The sequence below is a fragment of the Notolabrus celidotus genome, chromosome 1 (assembly GCF_009762535.1).
Source record: "Notolabrus celidotus isolate fNotCel1 chromosome 1, fNotCel1.pri, whole genome shotgun sequence".
In the NCBI taxonomy this organism is placed as follows: Eukaryota; Metazoa; Chordata; class Actinopteri; order Labriformes; family Labridae; genus Notolabrus; species Notolabrus celidotus.
In genome coordinates, this window is record NC_048272.1 from 25,221,733 (window position 1) to 25,240,102 (window position 18,370).

General features: G+C 38.8%; 1 protein-coding gene across 2 annotated transcripts in view; it reads left to right on the plus strand.

The window, feature by feature from the left end:
* The window catches only part of slc2a9l2 (solute carrier family 2 member 9, like 2), a 160,823-nt gene that overhangs the window by 73,371 nt on the left and 69,082 nt on the right, over positions 1-18,370 (plus strand). For both annotated transcript variants that reach the window (XM_034702126.1, XM_034702047.1), the window contains 2 exons: positions 7,986-8,087; positions 8,517-8,592. In XM_034702126.1, the coding sequence (XP_034558017.1) occupies positions 7,986-8,087; positions 8,517-8,592 (178 nt within the window). The remainder of the gene's footprint in view (positions 1-7,985; positions 8,088-8,516; positions 8,593-18,370) is intronic.

Genomic DNA, 18,370 nt, shown 5'->3' on the forward strand with positions numbered 1-18,370 from the left:
TGTCTCTGCCTCTGCTTTGCAAGTGCTCTTGCTGTCCTGCTCAGTGCTGTGTGAAAACTTTGTACCCACCTCCTCCCCGGCATCCACCTGCGGGCTTCAAGAGGGGTTAGTCCTATCTCATTGCTCCTAAATGTCTGCATTTAAATAATCTATCAGGAGTAATGAGGTTCGGAGCCCATACGCCAAACACAATACTGTATGCTGCAATAAACTTTATCTTAAGTAAACGTGAGTTGTCTGACTGAAATATTTTAAAGGTAAAACCATCATACACATGATCGTTGCATTGAACAGTATCTCTGCTACTGAATTCTCTCTTTATAATAGGAACCTTGAGGATATCAGAGACTCGGTTTGTATATGTTATGCCATTGAGCAGACACCATATGTATGAGCTTCATGTTAACAGTCAGGGACATTTGACATCCACTGACAGAGATTAATTTGATTTGTGGTTTCAGGAGCTTCAAATATTTATGATATTTAAATCAAAGTCTACACTTGGCATTAAATGTAGCTTATTTAATTTAGATGGCAGACATGACAAAGATAATATTTGCTCTCTGATATGACAAATTGAATGCACCACAGGGAGCACTTATTCAAATTTAGCTGTAGCTTTAATGACATTAGTAATGCCATCACACCACACAGACCTGCCAACACACAGAGACAATAATTTGTAATATATCAAGAATATCATTTTAATATTCCAGATGAGGAAGGAGAAAAAATTACTCACAAAAGAGCCATAAGTTTGGGCAGGCAGGTCATTAAAAAAGTATGCCCATTGTTTGTGAACACACTAAGGAACTGTAAGGAAAGATAACTTGCCCTTTAGCATGTTGTAGTTTAGTGTTAATATGTTTTAGGGTTTTCAGGCTCAAGGTGCACCCAGAAGGCACCATCTTTCCTGGTAATGTCCATTTAATAAAATGGCTGGCTGGATGGATGGATGGATGGCTGGCTGGCTGGCTGGCTGGCTGGATGGATGAATGAATGAATGAATGAATGATGGATGGATGGATGGATGGATGGATGGATGGATGGATGGATGGATGGATGGATGGATGGATGGATGGATGGATACTGAATGGGCACTGAGTGGATGGATGGATGGATGGATGGATGGATGGATGGATGGATGGATGGATGGATGGATGGCACTGAGTGGATGGATGGATGGATGGATGGATAGATGGATGGAAACTGAATGGGTGGATAGATGGATAATTGATAGATGGATGGATGGATGGATGGATGGATGGATGGATGGATGGATGGATGGATGGATGGATGGATGGATGGATGGATACTGAATGGGCACTGAGTGGATGGATGGATGGATGGATAGATGGATGGAAACTGAATGGGTAGATAGATGGATAATTGATGGATGGATGGATGGATGGATGGATGGATGGATGGTTGGAGAGATGGATGGATGGATGCCACAACAGATGATGAGCATATAAAGAAGAAAAAAACGAATCAGACCTGTTATTTTAAAATGTGTCCCAAGTGGTTGCCCTGGGGCAGAACAATGAAAGTAGAATCTGAAGAAAATAAAGGAAGGCCAATAAAATATGGCTAATATAAAACTACCTCCAATCTTGTCCCCAGGTATGTACAGTGTTGAAATAAGAATATGTAGGCCTGACACACCATTAACCCTATAAATTAAGCTGTGGGATCAAATCTTTGGCATTACCGAATGCCCTTTAAAGATCAATGTGATAATAGGTGTACCTGATAGTTTTTACACTGGAGCTGAAAATGTCAGAGCTCAACTCAGCTCAACTTTATTTATATAGCACCTTTCATACCTAAAAACATGCAGCCCAAAGTGCTTCACAGAATAACAGAGAGACAGAAAACAACAGCAATGATAAAATTATATAAGGCATGATTATAAATAAAATACCAAAACATCAAATCAAATCAATACAGTAAAAGATCAGTTGAATAAAAGAAATACATAGATAAATAAATACTTTAAAGATAAATATATGTTAAAGCACTGATTAAAATAATAATAAAAATAATAATGCAGTCCAGGGCTTAAAAAATAAATTACTCCAAATGAAAAGCTAGATTAAAAAGGTATGTCTTAAGTTTACTTTTAAAAACACCCAGAGAGCTCGCCGCCTTAATGTCCAGAGGAGAGAGTTCCAAAGCTTAGGGGCGCAAAAACAGAAAGCTCTCTGGCCAGCGCCTGTGTGAGACACACAAGGAACATTTAAAAGGGAAGCATTTGAGGACCTCAGTGATCGGGTTGGAACATAAAATGACAGGAGATCAGCGATGTATGGAGGAGCAAGGCTGTTAAGAGCTTTAAAAACAAGTAAAATCACTTTAAAATCAATTCTAAAAGAAACTGTGCTGAGCTGTGAACCAAATGGAGTTGCACTCCCCTCTGTTTCTATTGCACTTCTGAGCTGCCATTACAGTTAGTTTTGTGGTTTGTGGGCATTCTGAGACCCAGCCTATAAAATGTACATCCTTACACTGCCATCATTCCTTTATTTCTCTGTGTATAATGTTTCAGCAAAAAGAAACCAAAGTGGAACCACCAGCAACATTACAACAATATAATCTTTCATCACAATGTTTCATTCCGGACATCTTTATAGGTCCATTAGGCAGACATTGTCCAACCCAGAATCCCAGTAAAACCCACTAACAAAGTTCACAGAAGCTTACAGTTGCATACTGAGTGAAATATTTCCTACTCCTATGGCTGTATCTTTGTGAAAATGCTGCAGATACCCCACATGAAAGTTCATCCTTATTCTTATTCCTTATTCATCCTTATTTGAGCTTGGCTGGACACTGAAGAGGAACACACACTGAGCACAATTATTTGTAAGTCATTTTATTAGGCATTTCTACATGTATTGGATAGGACGGCCGAAGAGAGACAGGGTGTGGGCAGTAGAGAACAGTGGGAGACATGAAGCAAAATAGTCGTGGCCACTGCAAAGACTAAAGCCTCTTCATAAAGGGCATGTGCCTCGACTGTCAAGCCAAATCTGCACTCCTCTGACTGTTATCAGAATTTTATGCTGTTTAGCAATTAATGTTATGTTAGCATGTTAACAAAGAAATATAACATCTGTATAATCGTTAAATGGAGTTAATCAAAGTAGATTTGATATGTGGAGATCAAGAGGGTAAATCAATGCCATTAAGTTGTGTGTGAACAATTACTTCATGCCACCCCCACAGGTCAGAGCCCCAGTTGGCCGAAACCAAGTCAGAACAGTCAGGAAATGCCCCTGGTGTTGGGGGGATATCTGTTTTTCAGAAATCACCACTACTTCAATATTTTATCTTGTTTTTTTCTTCTCCTGGGCCCTTTCAAGCTCCCAGTGTGTTAATGAAGTTATGTCAAATTACTGTGGATAACCAAGATTATATCCTCAGTGTAAGTGTACAAGTTGACAATTCATGTTGCTTGTCTTGTCACATCTGTCCATGTTGGCTTTGTAAAATCTCGGTCACCTTTTTTTTTGCATCTCATTGCACCTTTTATTGCAGCATTAATCATCAAGAAACACTCTTTTATTCTGCCTGTCATTCTGCTTTATTTAACTCTTGTGATTTGCAGTCCCTTTAGTTTCTCTCACTGTATGTTTTTATCTTAACACGGATATTATGAAACCATTGTGAAAGCATTAAAACGGTGCACAAACCAGGTCATGATGTATGATTACTTTATACAAAATGCATCCACTGAGTTTCTGACCCCTTTACTGGTGCCCTACTGTGCCGTCGCCCTTTCACTGTGGCACACTTGTCAGGTCAGCTAACCCACAATAACTGAGAAATGAATACCAACCTTCATTAAATCACTACCATCCCACACTGTTGTCATGTACTGTAGCCTTTTGGTCTAAACAAATACATTTTTAAGGCATTAAAACACTGACCTTTTGGCTGTGAGGCATTAAAATCTCTCTAGTTTTAATACTTTTGCTTGGCAGTTTTATGTAGTTTTATATAAACTGTGATAATTTCCATCCAAATGTTGGACATGGATGGAAAGATGGAAGTAAAGAAAAATAGAACAATACTAATATGAACAAATCCGACATTTACAACTGTTTGTTAAAATTGTTATGGATTTTTTAACCTTGGCAAATTTAGCCTTTGGTTGGTTTTCTATGCTTTACAATAAATATTAGCTGTGAATAATTGATTGTAAGGGGAAATCAAGCTCTGGCATCTTTAGCTATTCCTGTTACTGTAGACACAAGCAGGAATAATGTAACAACACAGTTACAGTCTTCATACAATACATGGCACAGTCTGAAAGAGAGCAAATGTAATTATTCTTGATTTTGTTGTTAAGCCAAGGCAATTTGTGCTTTTATAGTTTCCAGTTTGAAACAATAAAAGCAATTAGCTGTGTGTGTTTATGCGACAGTTTTCCTTATTTGAAACCTCTCTCCTAAGGATGTTCTTTTTATATAAAGGGATGGTGCTCAGATTGTGGTGAATGTGAAGGACCAGTGCTGCCTTGAGCAGTGTCCAGTTGTCTTTAATGGCTTATCTATTTCTTGATGTGATGAATAATGTCGAGACTTTTCAGTCCTGCCAACCTGAGGGCTGAGGCGACCCGCCTGACCTCTATACAGTCTGCCAGGAGTGGAATATTGGGTTGTGTTTATTACTGTGCCAGAGTGATCATGTATTCAAGTGTCATCTTTACTTTTTGGACAAAATAGGAAAGAAGGTGGTTTTACTCTTTTGTGGTATCAAGTTTGGATTGTTTGTGAAACACTGGCAAGGCACGATGTATTGTTGGCATTTTCTGCATGTGCAAAAGTTAAATGTGTTATATCCATGATGTGTGATTAAATCAAACAGACCACGCTGCTTCTTCTTTGTAGTGCAATACAGAAGACAAGTAACCAGTTTCTAATTTTCAATTACAATGAACCATATCTTACAGGGACCATCTTCTTGTGATGTCACACTTTTGTAGAAAGGTTAAATATTTTGATTATGTCTACTGTGTTTCATGTTGTATGTCATGCAAAGTTTGATAATCTGACAAAAAGTGGTCATTTCATAACTCCCTTATTCATAAGCAGCCACGACGACAAAGGCTAGTGAAACTCTGGAAAGTCATCGGACTGTTATTGAGTACAAAAATACATATTTGACAAGCATTAGCCAACAACAGAACACAGTTAACGTTAGCATTCAACTACATCCTAATGATGTTTTAATTTCAATAGCACAGATATGATGGCAAAAGTGAAACATTTGCACAGTGACTATTTTATATCTGACTACTCTAGTAATGCATTTATGTTGTTGTCTATTTATCATTATGAATTTCTTCCTGCATGAAGAGATACTTATTTGAAGAAAATTTAGAGTGGTCTCTTGATTTTTTCCAGAGCAGCCCGTGTAATGAGTCAAAACACTTGAGCACTCAGGTGAACACCTGATTGAAAGGCTCACACATAAACACATCTTTTTTTCTATCCCTCAGGTCTGATCTTTTACTGGTAATGACACTTTTGTCCTGGCTCTTTGTTGCAGGCTTTCTCTCTCCTTGTCAATCTCTTTCTCACAAACACACAAACACACCCACATACTTCTCCAGGCTCATAAACATGCAGCCTCTTACACCTTCAGAGATCTTAATGAGCGGCTCTCTGCTGTTGGTTAGTGTGTGTGCTAGTGTGCGTATGCATGTGTGTGTATATTTGTTGGTTTGTGTGGCTGCAACGCGGGCAGTGTCATACTATGCCTTGATTGACCCGCAGGGAATTGCCGAGCTATGCACACGTACACAAAGACACACACATAGCCCCCCACACAAAGACAGAATCCCAATGCTTCTGGAAAAGAACCAAATGTGAAGCAGATCCATTCTGGGGTATAATCTGTGGCCAATTGGGAAACTGTTCAGAATAAGAAAACAAAAGCCTCTTTAAACTCCAGGAGAGTGGAGGAATCTACCTTGGATGATTTTCCTTGCCACAAGTATCTCCTCCATACCACTTATACATTGAAAAAACATGTTTTCTTCTACAACCTTTTCCTCTGGAGTCCCTCGGTGCAAAGATACACACTGTTCATATACCAGTGACCTTTTTTTTTCCACAACCGCTTCAAATCCCACTGGTTACAAGATGTGAGGGCAGCAGCATGAATACTTTAACACTCTGAGACTGGAATGGAAAAAAAGGTCTACAGCTGCGGTGGCCACTCTGCTTTTGGCTCAGTCGGGGCTTGAAGGTTTGCTCTGAATGAATCTTGCGTCTGCATTGTAGCACCAATGGCACCTGGGTGGAGAGTCAGAATGGCCTGTAGAATTATTGATGAGACACTCACAGTATTGTTTATGATTATATATGTATCTCTGTGCCACTATAAATGTAACATTTGCACAGGGCTTACTTTCCCGACAATCGCAGCAGAACTGAATTGGGATTTGAAAAATGTAGCTAATAATAGTGACCACCTCTTTCCTTTGTTTTTAGATTAGTTTGATTATTTTGTTACGGACTGTCATGATGAATGCTTTCACCATATTACGCACACAGTATGATTTATAAGGCTAAGACAATGCACTAAAGCTATAACAGATCACAAAATATCAATCATATGCCTTCATGAGCCAAGCCTTAACAATGTGAGCTGTTTGAGGAAGACTAAGTGGGTGTTCAGACCAAAACTAGTCCTGCAGTAAAGCAATGCTAAGAGCTATGATGTCAAGGTGGATGTGCAGCATCAGGTTTTAGTTGACACTCAAGTGTGTTTCAGGCAGTCCAGTCAGACTAACAGATTTATTTGTCTGGGGAGTAATAAAGATGCCAAAACACGATATCTAATTTTATAGGAGTTACGACAAAGAAACAAAACATTACTTGAAAATTTGTTTTATTGTGGTTCTAAACAACTGCAAGCCAAACAGTAGAAATATACTCACAAGAAAAAGTGTCTAACAAAGGATGTCCAACATTCACAAACTGGACAGTCCAAAACAGCAACTTGCTTTATGATATCACAATGTGCGAATTTGATGAGCATGCCAGTCAACATATCACACAGCATCAATTATTAGCCTTTGGAAAAACAACTTTTGTCCTGTTCCATAAAACAGTAGCTTACATTGTAATACTTATTATCAAGGAATGAAAGAAGAGCAGAAAAACAGGCGCTATTATCTGAAAGCACAATACTCAAAGCAAGCTACATGTCAGCAATCAGTAATTTCTATGTCATCGGTTTCAAGGTTGTATTTTATGTCTTCTCATATTTAAGATAATCATAGCTGGTAAAAATCACAAACTGTAACAGTTTTGTTGAGAATTATGGTTTATCTGACGCTCTTTGCTAGTCATGCAACATCTGTTACTGTTACTCTCTGCAAGCCCTGGTATCAAAGCTCCTTATTCAGTAGCTGCCAATCCCCAAGTTCAGGCCTGTAGGTATATGACTGGAAGTAAGGGTTAGGGTTATCCTTGTTTTTATATTCAAACTCTAATCTGGCCTGAGCACAGCCCCATAGTCTACAGACATGCCAACAGTCCCGTGAGGCTGCACTTTAGGGATTGTTGTGCTTTTAGGTCAACTCAATGCCCGATAGGATGATTGATCCATTTGGCAGTGGCCTGTTAGCTAAATATGTTTAGTATGTGATACATGTTTAAGATTAAATTCTTATAAAAATGAGAAATGACAAAAAGTTAAGTTATTACCAATACACAAGCCAATTCAATTCCCCCTCTCGGCAGCATCAGTCTCTACCAAAATTCAAGACAATCCATTCATGGGGGCTCAGTCCATCTTATTGTTGTTGTTGTTGTCAGTGCCAAGGTACTTCTCTGACCATCTAAAGGAAGGTACAGGTATTCCGAGTCATACCAGTGACATAGATAAAAAATAGGTATATAATTTAACATTGGTTGTACAGAAACCACTTGACAAGATTGCAATACTGTGCTGTTGTCTCTCCCCAGGGCTTAGTGATAGAACGAATTGGGAGGAAGCCGCTCCTCATCTTTGGATTCTCTGCCATGGCTTTTTTCTTCAGCCTACTCACAGTGTTCCTCAATTTCCAGGTGAGCTACTCTTCCTCCTCTTCACTGATCTTGTTCCAGGCATAATTGTAAGACAATAGCTGTCAGAATGCATATTGTGCTGCTGTCTAATTACACTAAGAACATATTGCTTTTGGGATTACTTCTGTAGAGAATGAAGTTATTATATTTCGCTACTCCCACATTATGACTTTGGAATTATTGAACCTCATTTTGTACATCATACGTATCCATACCAACAGACAAAAAAAATGTTACTTAGCAAATGTGTGAAGTGTATTAATCTGATGATGTTGACTGGTAAATAAAAAACGAATCTAAAATGCATTTTATTGCGTTCCCTAGTATACAAGATTGATGTGATGTTTCCCCTCAGCAACATGTTGTGCCTTGTATTTTCCACAAACATATTGATATTTCAATATCACCTCTCCTCTTCTCTTATCTCAGAACAGTATGTCATGGATGCCCTACCTCAGCTACGTCTGTATACTGGCTGTGATTGCCTCCTTTTGCTCTGGGCCAGGTAAAGTTACTGACCTACATTCTCGGCTGAGATTTTTCCCTATTTCCGTCCTTTTTACCTTGAAGTTTCTATTTCTGTTTTCCAGTCCTTCCTGGAATTTCCTTTCATTTCAATTCAAACTGAAAAAAAGCTTTCCACTTTTACCAGATTGCCTTATTTGGCAGAGCACCCATTATATAATCAAAGTGAATTATCCAACTCTGGTTTGCAATTTTTGATTCCTTTAGTTGAATTGGAACAATGAGCCGACTTCAGTAGAAGGTACGTTAGCATCCATTAGCAAGGGAAGCCGTACTACAAAAATAGGTGCGTGTGTGTGTATTTGTGTGTGTGTTTGTGTATAGGTGTGTGTGTGTGTGTGTGTGTGTGTGTGTGTGTGTTAGCGCCGTTAGTCTTTGTGAGAGGTTGACTTTGAATTTCAAGGTGGGTTTACCGCTGTCATCCCTCATATCATTCCTTTCTGAATAACAATGTCTCATGGGAGTGCTGATACCACATAATTCCTCAGTGGATCAAGGCACAGATACAAGAGAAAAAGTATTTAATTTTCCTAACCTCGAAACTAGTTAAAGGATAAAAGGGGACATGAAAAGGTTAAACATTTAGTCACAACACTTCACTGTCAAACAAAACCCTTTTCACTGGATCATTCAGTGTTTGCCTATGTGTACTCTGTTAATCGCTCAGGAAATACGGATTGTTTCTTATTTATTTTCATGCCGCAGCAATGATTTATGGCCTACTGAAACAAATGAAGCCCCTCGCAGCTTAGAGATCATGAATGACAGGAAGGGGCAGAAAAGAAAACTCACATGAGGGATGACCCCACTAGTGCTGCGAGCTTGTGAGTGGATAAACGAGGAGCCCCACAATCCTTCATTTTCACCGTGTAAACAGTGGCCCAGATATTTCAAAGTTAACGAGTACGATGATATTACTGGTTTTGTGAGAGCTAAAAAGGGTGGATTGTGCCCCTCTATAGAGAATGAATTGATTGTATGTCTTCTAGGCTCTCATATAGGCCTACTGAGTTTTGTTTGAACTACTTTATTGTTTTAAACTACACATTGTTATCACCTCAGAATCCTAAAGGGATCAGTGTGTTTGACATCAAATGACCAGAGAGATAAAACACATTCAATATTGTGTGAGATGACTCATGTCATGACAGGGAGCTCCATGACCTCTAACAATGTTGGAGGACAGCCACTTCACTTTCTAAAGGCAAAAAAAATAATAATTGCAGGCATCATAGCAAGGCGGATTTATGTTTTGTAACGCTTATGTTCAAATATGCAATCTACTCACCATTAATTAGGACTATTTATATTCATAAGGCCTATCCCTCACAATTGTACAATGAGGCACAGAGGTTGGAGCCTAGAGTTGGCACTATACATTGTAAGTATTATTAGTACACTAAGAGGTAAGAGTGCCTGAGCAGCAGCAGATGGTATAATTAAATAAAATTCAGTGTACAAAGAAATAGTGACCACTTCTTACTTAGCCCATGTAGGGCTCTTACATACCCCACTTATGGCTGTAGATTTTACAGCAATTAATAAGACCTCAATAATTTCTGGACTTTTTCAGACACCAGCAAAACATAAAACCCTTTGAGGCTGGCTCATGCTGAAAGATTTTTAAAATCTTAATAGATGTTGAAAACGTCAGAGGCCCTACATTTGACGACAAATAATGACAGATTCAGCAGTTTTCTTCCTATAGTGAGTGGAGAACCAAAACAGCGCAAAGCAAAACAGAATCCACTCACGAACAACCAGAGTCCCTATTCTCAAAACTGGAGAGCTTGCAAATCTCTCATTGTTGAACAAGAAATCAGAGTAAACGTACATGTGGGATGACAGGCAGAAGGAATTGGTGACAATCCACAGAGACTGTGCTTGGCTGTCCTTGAGGTTTCCCTCCTCACACACACAGAATATCAGATCATAAATATTGAACATGTTGAAATTGGTGCTGCAGTGATGTTTTTCAGAACAGATCAGGGGACATACCACACACCACAGGAAAATGATCATCTTCAGAACCATTAAAAAACAGGATTTCGCTCAGTTTTGACTGAAGCTGGGCACTGGGCCCGAATCAGCTTGATCATCTTGTACTGTATACCCTACATTAAGCAGACTGCTCTATTGACTAATACCATTACCATTACCTTCACTATCACTCTCTTTCCAAGCCCTCACTCTCAAGTGTTATAAAAGAAAAAGAGATAGGCCAATCATTCGCTGAATGAAGAAAGCTGCAGAAAACTACACATACTTTGTGTTTTTATAAAATAACTTTGAAGGTTTTACTGTGTGTTGAAGTTGTTGTCCTTGAGTATACGTGCGTCATATGCATTTGTGTGTATATTAGTGTCAATTGTCGGATGTGTCTTTGTCTCTCTTTCCCTGGCCTCTCTTTGTCCAAATGGACCAGTGGTACACCTGCCCACTGGGCACCTCATTGATTTTCCTTCTCTGAGTAACACCTGCTTGCCCTCTCAATCAGCCTCCGGTCTGCACAGCTGCTCCTTTTTGTCTTAAGGTGTGTTACCTTGTGACTGAAGTTTTCTGACAATTTGTGTAACCTAAATCCATGATAAGATATCCTGCTGTAGATGTCTTGTCAGCCTTATATTTTTTTTAAGCCTGCCTTATTCTGTTTACCACCAACAGCCTGCTGCTGCTAACATTTCCACCTGTCCCCGATAGTAAATATTGAAAATTTACCAGACAATACAAAGAGAACAATGAAATCAGATTTAGGTAATTTATTCATTCAGAAAATGCTGTAAATACAAAACAAAACATTGTTTTGTTCAAGATTGGTGTTTTTAACCCGAGAACACTATCGCTAAAATTAGTAACACCGTCACTAATGCTGGGTGTTTTTTACCCGATATACTATTCCCAATAAAAAGTACTTGTCATCAAAATACATCAAAATATGACAATACATGACAAATTAGAGTAGTGTTCTTTAATTTTAAACTGTGCCATGTCTAAAAAAAATGAAACAAAAGTGTCATGGGGGGACCCTATAAAAATGCTCCAAAATTACTGAAAAATTTTGAATTTGAGAAATAAAATTGCTAAAAAAAAAAAGAAAGATGATTCTGGAAACTTGGTGTTCGGTCCACCCATTCCTTGGACATTTTAAACTTCCCCCGTGAAGGCACAGTCTCCTTGACACAAAAACAGTTACAGGAGAGAGAAACAAAATATGGCATTTTTTGAGTGGGTAAAAGGCCATGCCATCATCCTCAGGGCAGCGTCTTCTCCCCCTATGACCGACATGAGGTGTGGCTGGGACAGTATGAGGTGTGGCAGGGACAGCATGAGCCATGGGAGGGACAGCATGAGCCATGGGAGGGACACCATGAGGCGTGACAGGGCAAACATCAGGTGTGGCAGATGCGTGGCAGGGCCAGCATCAGGTGTGGCAGGGACAGCTTCAGGAGTGGCAGGGACAGCATCAGGTATGGCAGGGCCAGCATCAGATGTGGCAGGGACAGCATCAGGTGTGGCAGGGACAGCATCAGGTGCGGCAGGCGTGGCAAGGACAGCATCAGGCGTGGCAGGGACAGCATCAGGCGTGGCAGGGACAGCATCAGGCGTGGCAGGGACAGCATCAGGAGTGGCAGGGACAGCATCAGGAGTGGCAGGGATAGCATCAGGAGTGGCAGGGACAGCAGGATTTGTGGCAGGGGAAGTAGATTTTATACACTAACACTATCACCGGGTGAAATTCACCCGAAACCTACTTTACCCTCTATCACTATTGCCGGGTGAAAATCACCCGAACACGTGCCTGTAGGAAAAACCGGGTTTTGGAATAGTGAAACACCCACGCCTTCAAAGACATCAAAGACAATGCTGAAGCTACCCAGGGACCCATGACACTCAGACAAACACGACATAATGAAAATCATGTAAATGTGTTTGCTCTGGTGAAAATCCCCCGGCGATAGTGTTCTAGGGTTAATAAGCTACTTTTGGATGAGAAATCACCATAAAGGTAGCATTTGATTTACAGAATGCCACGTATAACAGCCACGTTTGTCGTTTTGCAAATCCATTGACATCATCGCTATTATAGTGAACCCGTAGTGAGCTGTGCTGCATTGTGGTAATTTTTGACTTTTTCCTGAGTTTTTCCCTACATTTCGAATTGTCAGCTCTTCAGAATTTAAATTCCCCGTTAAGCGACGAGCAAATTAGTTGTTTCTGAACATCTCTAGTATTTGCTTTATGTTATTACCCAGCAGAGTTAGATACTTGATTCTGTTGGTCAACACCCCATAACAATGGTGATACATTCTTGACAGCAAACTAATGCCAGGGACAACTTGATCTCACATGTTTAATCAATCCATGGAAAGAAGTCCAGTACACGTCATATTTGCCTGGTTGGACAAGAGAAAATGTCAACAGAGTTATAAAGTGACTGAGCAGAACTCCTTAATCAGGTGCTGCATTCATTGTATACATCCAACATATCAAAATGACAACCGAAAAATGACAATATTTGATTTTACTGTACATGAAAAAGTTGAATGTTAGTTCCACCCGCAAGTTGAATAAGAATATATTGCTACCATTGGCACTCTTCAAACTGTGGAACCTGGGGGAGTATTTTTTCAACTATATAAATATATTATTTGAAACCAATAACAAATCATCTTTAAATCAATACTTTGGGTAAACTTGTTCTTGTTCTTAGCTGTCAGCTAGGTAATAAGCAGTATGATGTGTAGTGAGCTGGTGTCCTTGAATGGTTTATAAAGGTTTCTCTTGATGTATCAATGTGTACACAGCCTTACCTTCTCCAAAACAAGTTAGAGGTATGTTACATTTGCAGAAAGGAAAGTGTCAAGGACAGACTTTTGGCAAGCTGACCAGAGGTATTTGTGTTTGCGACTTGCCTCTAATGATTGCAGGATGGATATAGGAGATAGAACTCACTTGAAATCGTGAAGGCCAAATGTGTAATTTATTACTGGACTTCAATTTCATTGAAATGTTGATCTAACACTGTCTCATTTAGAGGTGCATAAAAGTCAAGATTTAGTCAGTGTGTTTATACTCCACCACATGGATGGATTTATAAAGTATAGTTAATTCAACCTATCTGGCTGCTTTGAAACATAAAGTCATGACAATTTCTAGATAACGTTCAAGTTTTGACATTTTCAAGACTTTAACTTTGTTAGGTTTAGTGCAAAGTTTCCATATAGTAAGTAGTTTAAAAATGACCTCTATCAAAGGCTTCTGTGTCTGTATGTGACTAGCAACTGGAGAAGTAAAAGTGGAGTTAGAGTTGCAGATTAATATCCAGACTTGACTTATCATTAGAAGAGTCAATGGTGCCAGGATTGCATTACTGTAGATTGTGCTTTGCTCCTTTGGCTCTCCACACAGACAGTTTTCAATCACACTGCCATAGCTCACTGATATAACAGTGGACATTATACTTGGACGACAAACTGAAACCAGAGCACATTCCATACTATGAGATCCTGTGCCAATACTTTGTAATAAAGATTATGTTAAAAAGTGTGCCTGGGTAGAGCATGCAGGAGGAGAGGTCATCCATAACAGTGACTGCCTCTGGGCTAATATCAGTGCAAAGTCAGTACAATTGTCGCCCCCAGCTGCCCTTCAGGCAAGAACTGTATGTGATGGGATTATTTTTGAACATTTCATTAGCACAATAATCTACTTCAGAGTGTGATCGGTGCCAGGCGTGAACAGCTGTAGAACACATCTCCTCTTTGAAATCTCACATTTTGACTTACAGCCAACATCTCCACCTGGTATCAGAGCTGCTGTGTTTGATTAAAATATATTCATGTCTTATTAAACCTGCTCTGTCTTCCTATAATTACACACACATTGCTATTCTCTTTGTGTGCTATTCCTCCATGTGCAATAAAGGACAGGGTTCCCATTAAACCCATATGAGTGATGCAGCTCTTGGAGCTCCTTGTACATGATGAGCTTTAGTGTCTCAGCATGCACATACTACTAATGATTGACTTTAGCTGATTTTATCTAAAACATTTGTGCAGGTTTGGACCGCAGTGTACTTTATAATCTTCTGTGAATGTTCATTGTAGACATAAAGTGATCAATCTCTGCAGTAATCATACACTTGATGCATTTTAACCCCCACACAACTCCTGGCAATCATAAATACTCCCTTTAGATATTCTCAGATACACCTCTTAAGGGATAAAAATAATACTTATTTTATTTCATGTTATTGTTTTTATAACAGCATTTCCAAGTGTTGTAACAAGAAGTCTCACCTATGTAGTCTTTTATGGTATTATATAAATTTAAAAAGAACATAAATATTTTTTTGTTATTTAGAGATGCCCTAAAAAAATCCATTATTGTTACCAGTGGGAAAAGTATTCAATTCATCCATGAAATTACACTTAACAGAAACTAGATATGACAAAAGGCCTGCACTGGATCCAATGTTAATATTGCAGTCAGTTATACATATCATCTGATGATAGATGTTTGCCAACATTGGGAGTGAGCAGATTATTCAAATAGATTTAATTATTGCATAAAAACAATACTGAATGCTCATAAAACTGTTGTGAAATGTCGACTGTGAAATCCATCATCATTTTGTCAGCTATTTCCAGCTGTGACAGACATTTGTAATTGCGGGCCGCAGTTTGATACTTGGCTGCTTTTTAAATTTAGTGTTGAGTTTGGATGATGATGTGAGTTAACACTGCAATAAATCACTAAGGTCAGATAATATCGGTGCATCATAGGATCAGCTATTACAGACAGAAAGGTAAAAGCCTCTATTTTAGTGATGTGTCGGTCGCGAACGATCCGGCTCTAAGAGCCGGCTCTTTGAGGTGAACGATGAGAGCCGGCTCCTGACAGGGAGCCGTTTTTGGTTTTTTTCCTCGTCTTTTTCTGTGAAAGCCTCACGTGATTGGTCAAGACATGGTGGCGTCTTGACCAATCACGTGTCTACATTGAGCAGAACGGGGAGGGGAGGGGTCAGAGACACAGACAGGACAGTGAGCACACCAACAGGAGGGAGACGAGAGGGAGAATGTGCGCGACAGAGAGAACGCACTGGAAAGGTGAGAAAGTGAGTGACTGCAGAAAACACAGAAAACTTTAGACACATTTAAAAGGCATAGACTGTTCAACGGCAGAGGGAAGACTGCAAGGTGAAAGTGTCATCAATCAGGCTCCACAAAAAACCTGCAAAGGCACATTAGAAGTATCTGTGCAGGTTCTCAGTCATCCAGGTCATGGACATTAGAGCTGTTTATCCATCAGAGCAATAAGTGAAGAATAAAGACAGTCAAGGTAACCTGCTGTTAATGAAGGTGTTTAAAAGTTTATAAATAATATACATACAATCAGAGATTGGACCTTTTTGTCTAATTGTGATGGGTCTTGTTTTTGTACTTTATAATTTAATTTCTGTAGAACTCTGCTCCATGTTGAGAATATAAATAAAGCCTTTTAAATGATGCACATTTCATATAATGTATGTTTTTTACATTAGTAAATCTTTACATATAATTTGACATTATTTTAGGTAATACAGTCATTCAAACAAGAAAAAATCTGAGGAGCCACTTGGGAGCCGAAAGAGCCGGCTCTTTGTAGTGAGCCGAGCCAAAAGAACCGGCTCTCTAAAAAGAGCCGGAATTCCCATCACTACTCTATTTTACGTTTTTATTGTGGATAAATCCTGTGAGATAGCATCAGTAATGTGTTGTATTAACAGGTTTTGTTTGTGCAGAATTATTCCTCTGTGATATGAAACTCCACCGCATAAAAATAAATCGAAAACAGGAAGAACAAAATCATAATAGTTTGTCAGCTGACACTTTCCTCCACTATGCTGTTGAGGCAGTGTTGTTTCAATAGAAACTACACTTCCTTTTCTCATTGTAGCAAATGAAAGTAAATGGCTCTTTAATGAGTTTTTTTTAACAGGTTTTAGATGAAATTGGGACAACTTACCTTGGTTACCTTTAAAGTTTGGAGTGGAAACAAAGGCTGATCACGATTCAATAATCAGTTTAAGGTGTTTTATAAAGCTTTGTGGATGAGGGCAGAGAAAGAAGGTGGCGGATGGTCCAGTTGGTCTGGTGATGAAAAGTGAGCCGGCAGGTCAATCAATCAATCAATCAATCAATCAAGCTTAGTTTATATAGCACCATTCATACATAAAGCAATTCAAAGTACTTTACAGAGTTAAGTAAAACAATGGCAAAACATATTAGGGGAAAATAATAATAATGATAATAATAAAAATAGTACTAATAAGAGTAAAAATAAAAATATAATAAAATGGAGACTAATGCACACCAACAATAAAATATGTGTTATCAAAATAAGTTAAAGCATCAAAATTAAGACTACAAATAGTTAAAATAGTTTTTAAAAGGGTAAGGATAAGAGTTAAAAATAAAACAAAGGCTAAACATATCAATAAAAACTGAGTAGATAAATAAAATTAAATAATTAATGAATAGATAAATAAAAATAGAATAAGATGACAGTTAAAATTACTAAAATAATAAGGCAGCATTTAAATCAATATTACAGTAAAAAGTAAGTAACATAAAAAATATATGATAATATATATTTTTTTGTTAAACCCTCCGTAAAAGCCAGACTGAATAAATATGTTTTTAGTTTACGTTTAAAAGTCTCAATCTCTGTCAGCTCCTCTCAGATCCTCCGGCAGGCTGTTCCATAGTTTAGGAGCGTAGTGGCTGAAAGCAGGGTCACCAAATGTTTTTGTTTTGCTCTGAGGAGCAGCTAAAAGTGAGGAGCTGGAGGATCTGAGAGGCCAAAACATCTCTAAGATGTGGTCTGGTACAAGGCCATGCAGTGCTTTAAAAACTTGTAAAATAATTTTTAAAATCAATACAAAAGGTCAAGGCAAGGAGGAGCTGCAAACAGCTGAAAGGGTGCAGGAATCAGTATTACACACACACACACACACACACACACACACACACACACACACACACATATAAACACATAAACACAAACACACATACATATAAACACATAAACACAAACACATCTCTTAATGTGTTCCTATCAATACTGAAGGAATATCTAGACCTGGGGTGCCAAACCTTTTCGAACCAAGATCTACTTTTTAAGTTGTCACTGTGCCGGTCTACTACAGTTATATAAAACACACAGAGGTTCTGTGTCTGCAGTAGTAGCCTTCCTCAATATTCTATATATGCAGAAGTAACAGAAGTAAACCTCATAAAGGTTAAATATGGAGTACTTTTAGAAGTTAGAAAGGCAAAAATTCACATGTCTACCTTAGTGGGATCTTTGGCACTGGGAGGAGGCAGCAAACTTTTTAGCTCAGACACCAATCACACCCATGCCCCACCAGGTTGACTCTGAGGCGCTAGGCAACGTACCTGTAGCGGTTTGTATGGGTAATTCAGGTATTTAAATATAAAATTAATATTTCAAAAATCAATTTTAATTAAAAAAATAATGTCAATGAAATTAATATTTCATATAATTTTCCTCGTATAAAATGAAGGGAGGCCTGGCCGAGGCACAGCCCAAAAAGAGGGAGACGCGAGAGCATCAGTGTCCAGAGGGAAGAGCAAGGAGTAAGAGAAGAGCAAGAGGAAGAGAAGTAAGAGGGTCTGTTTTTATAGGCCTTTACAGAGCGTTGCCTCCTCCTTGGATTTCAACTTTTTAAAACAGCCTCTGAATAAAGGATTTGT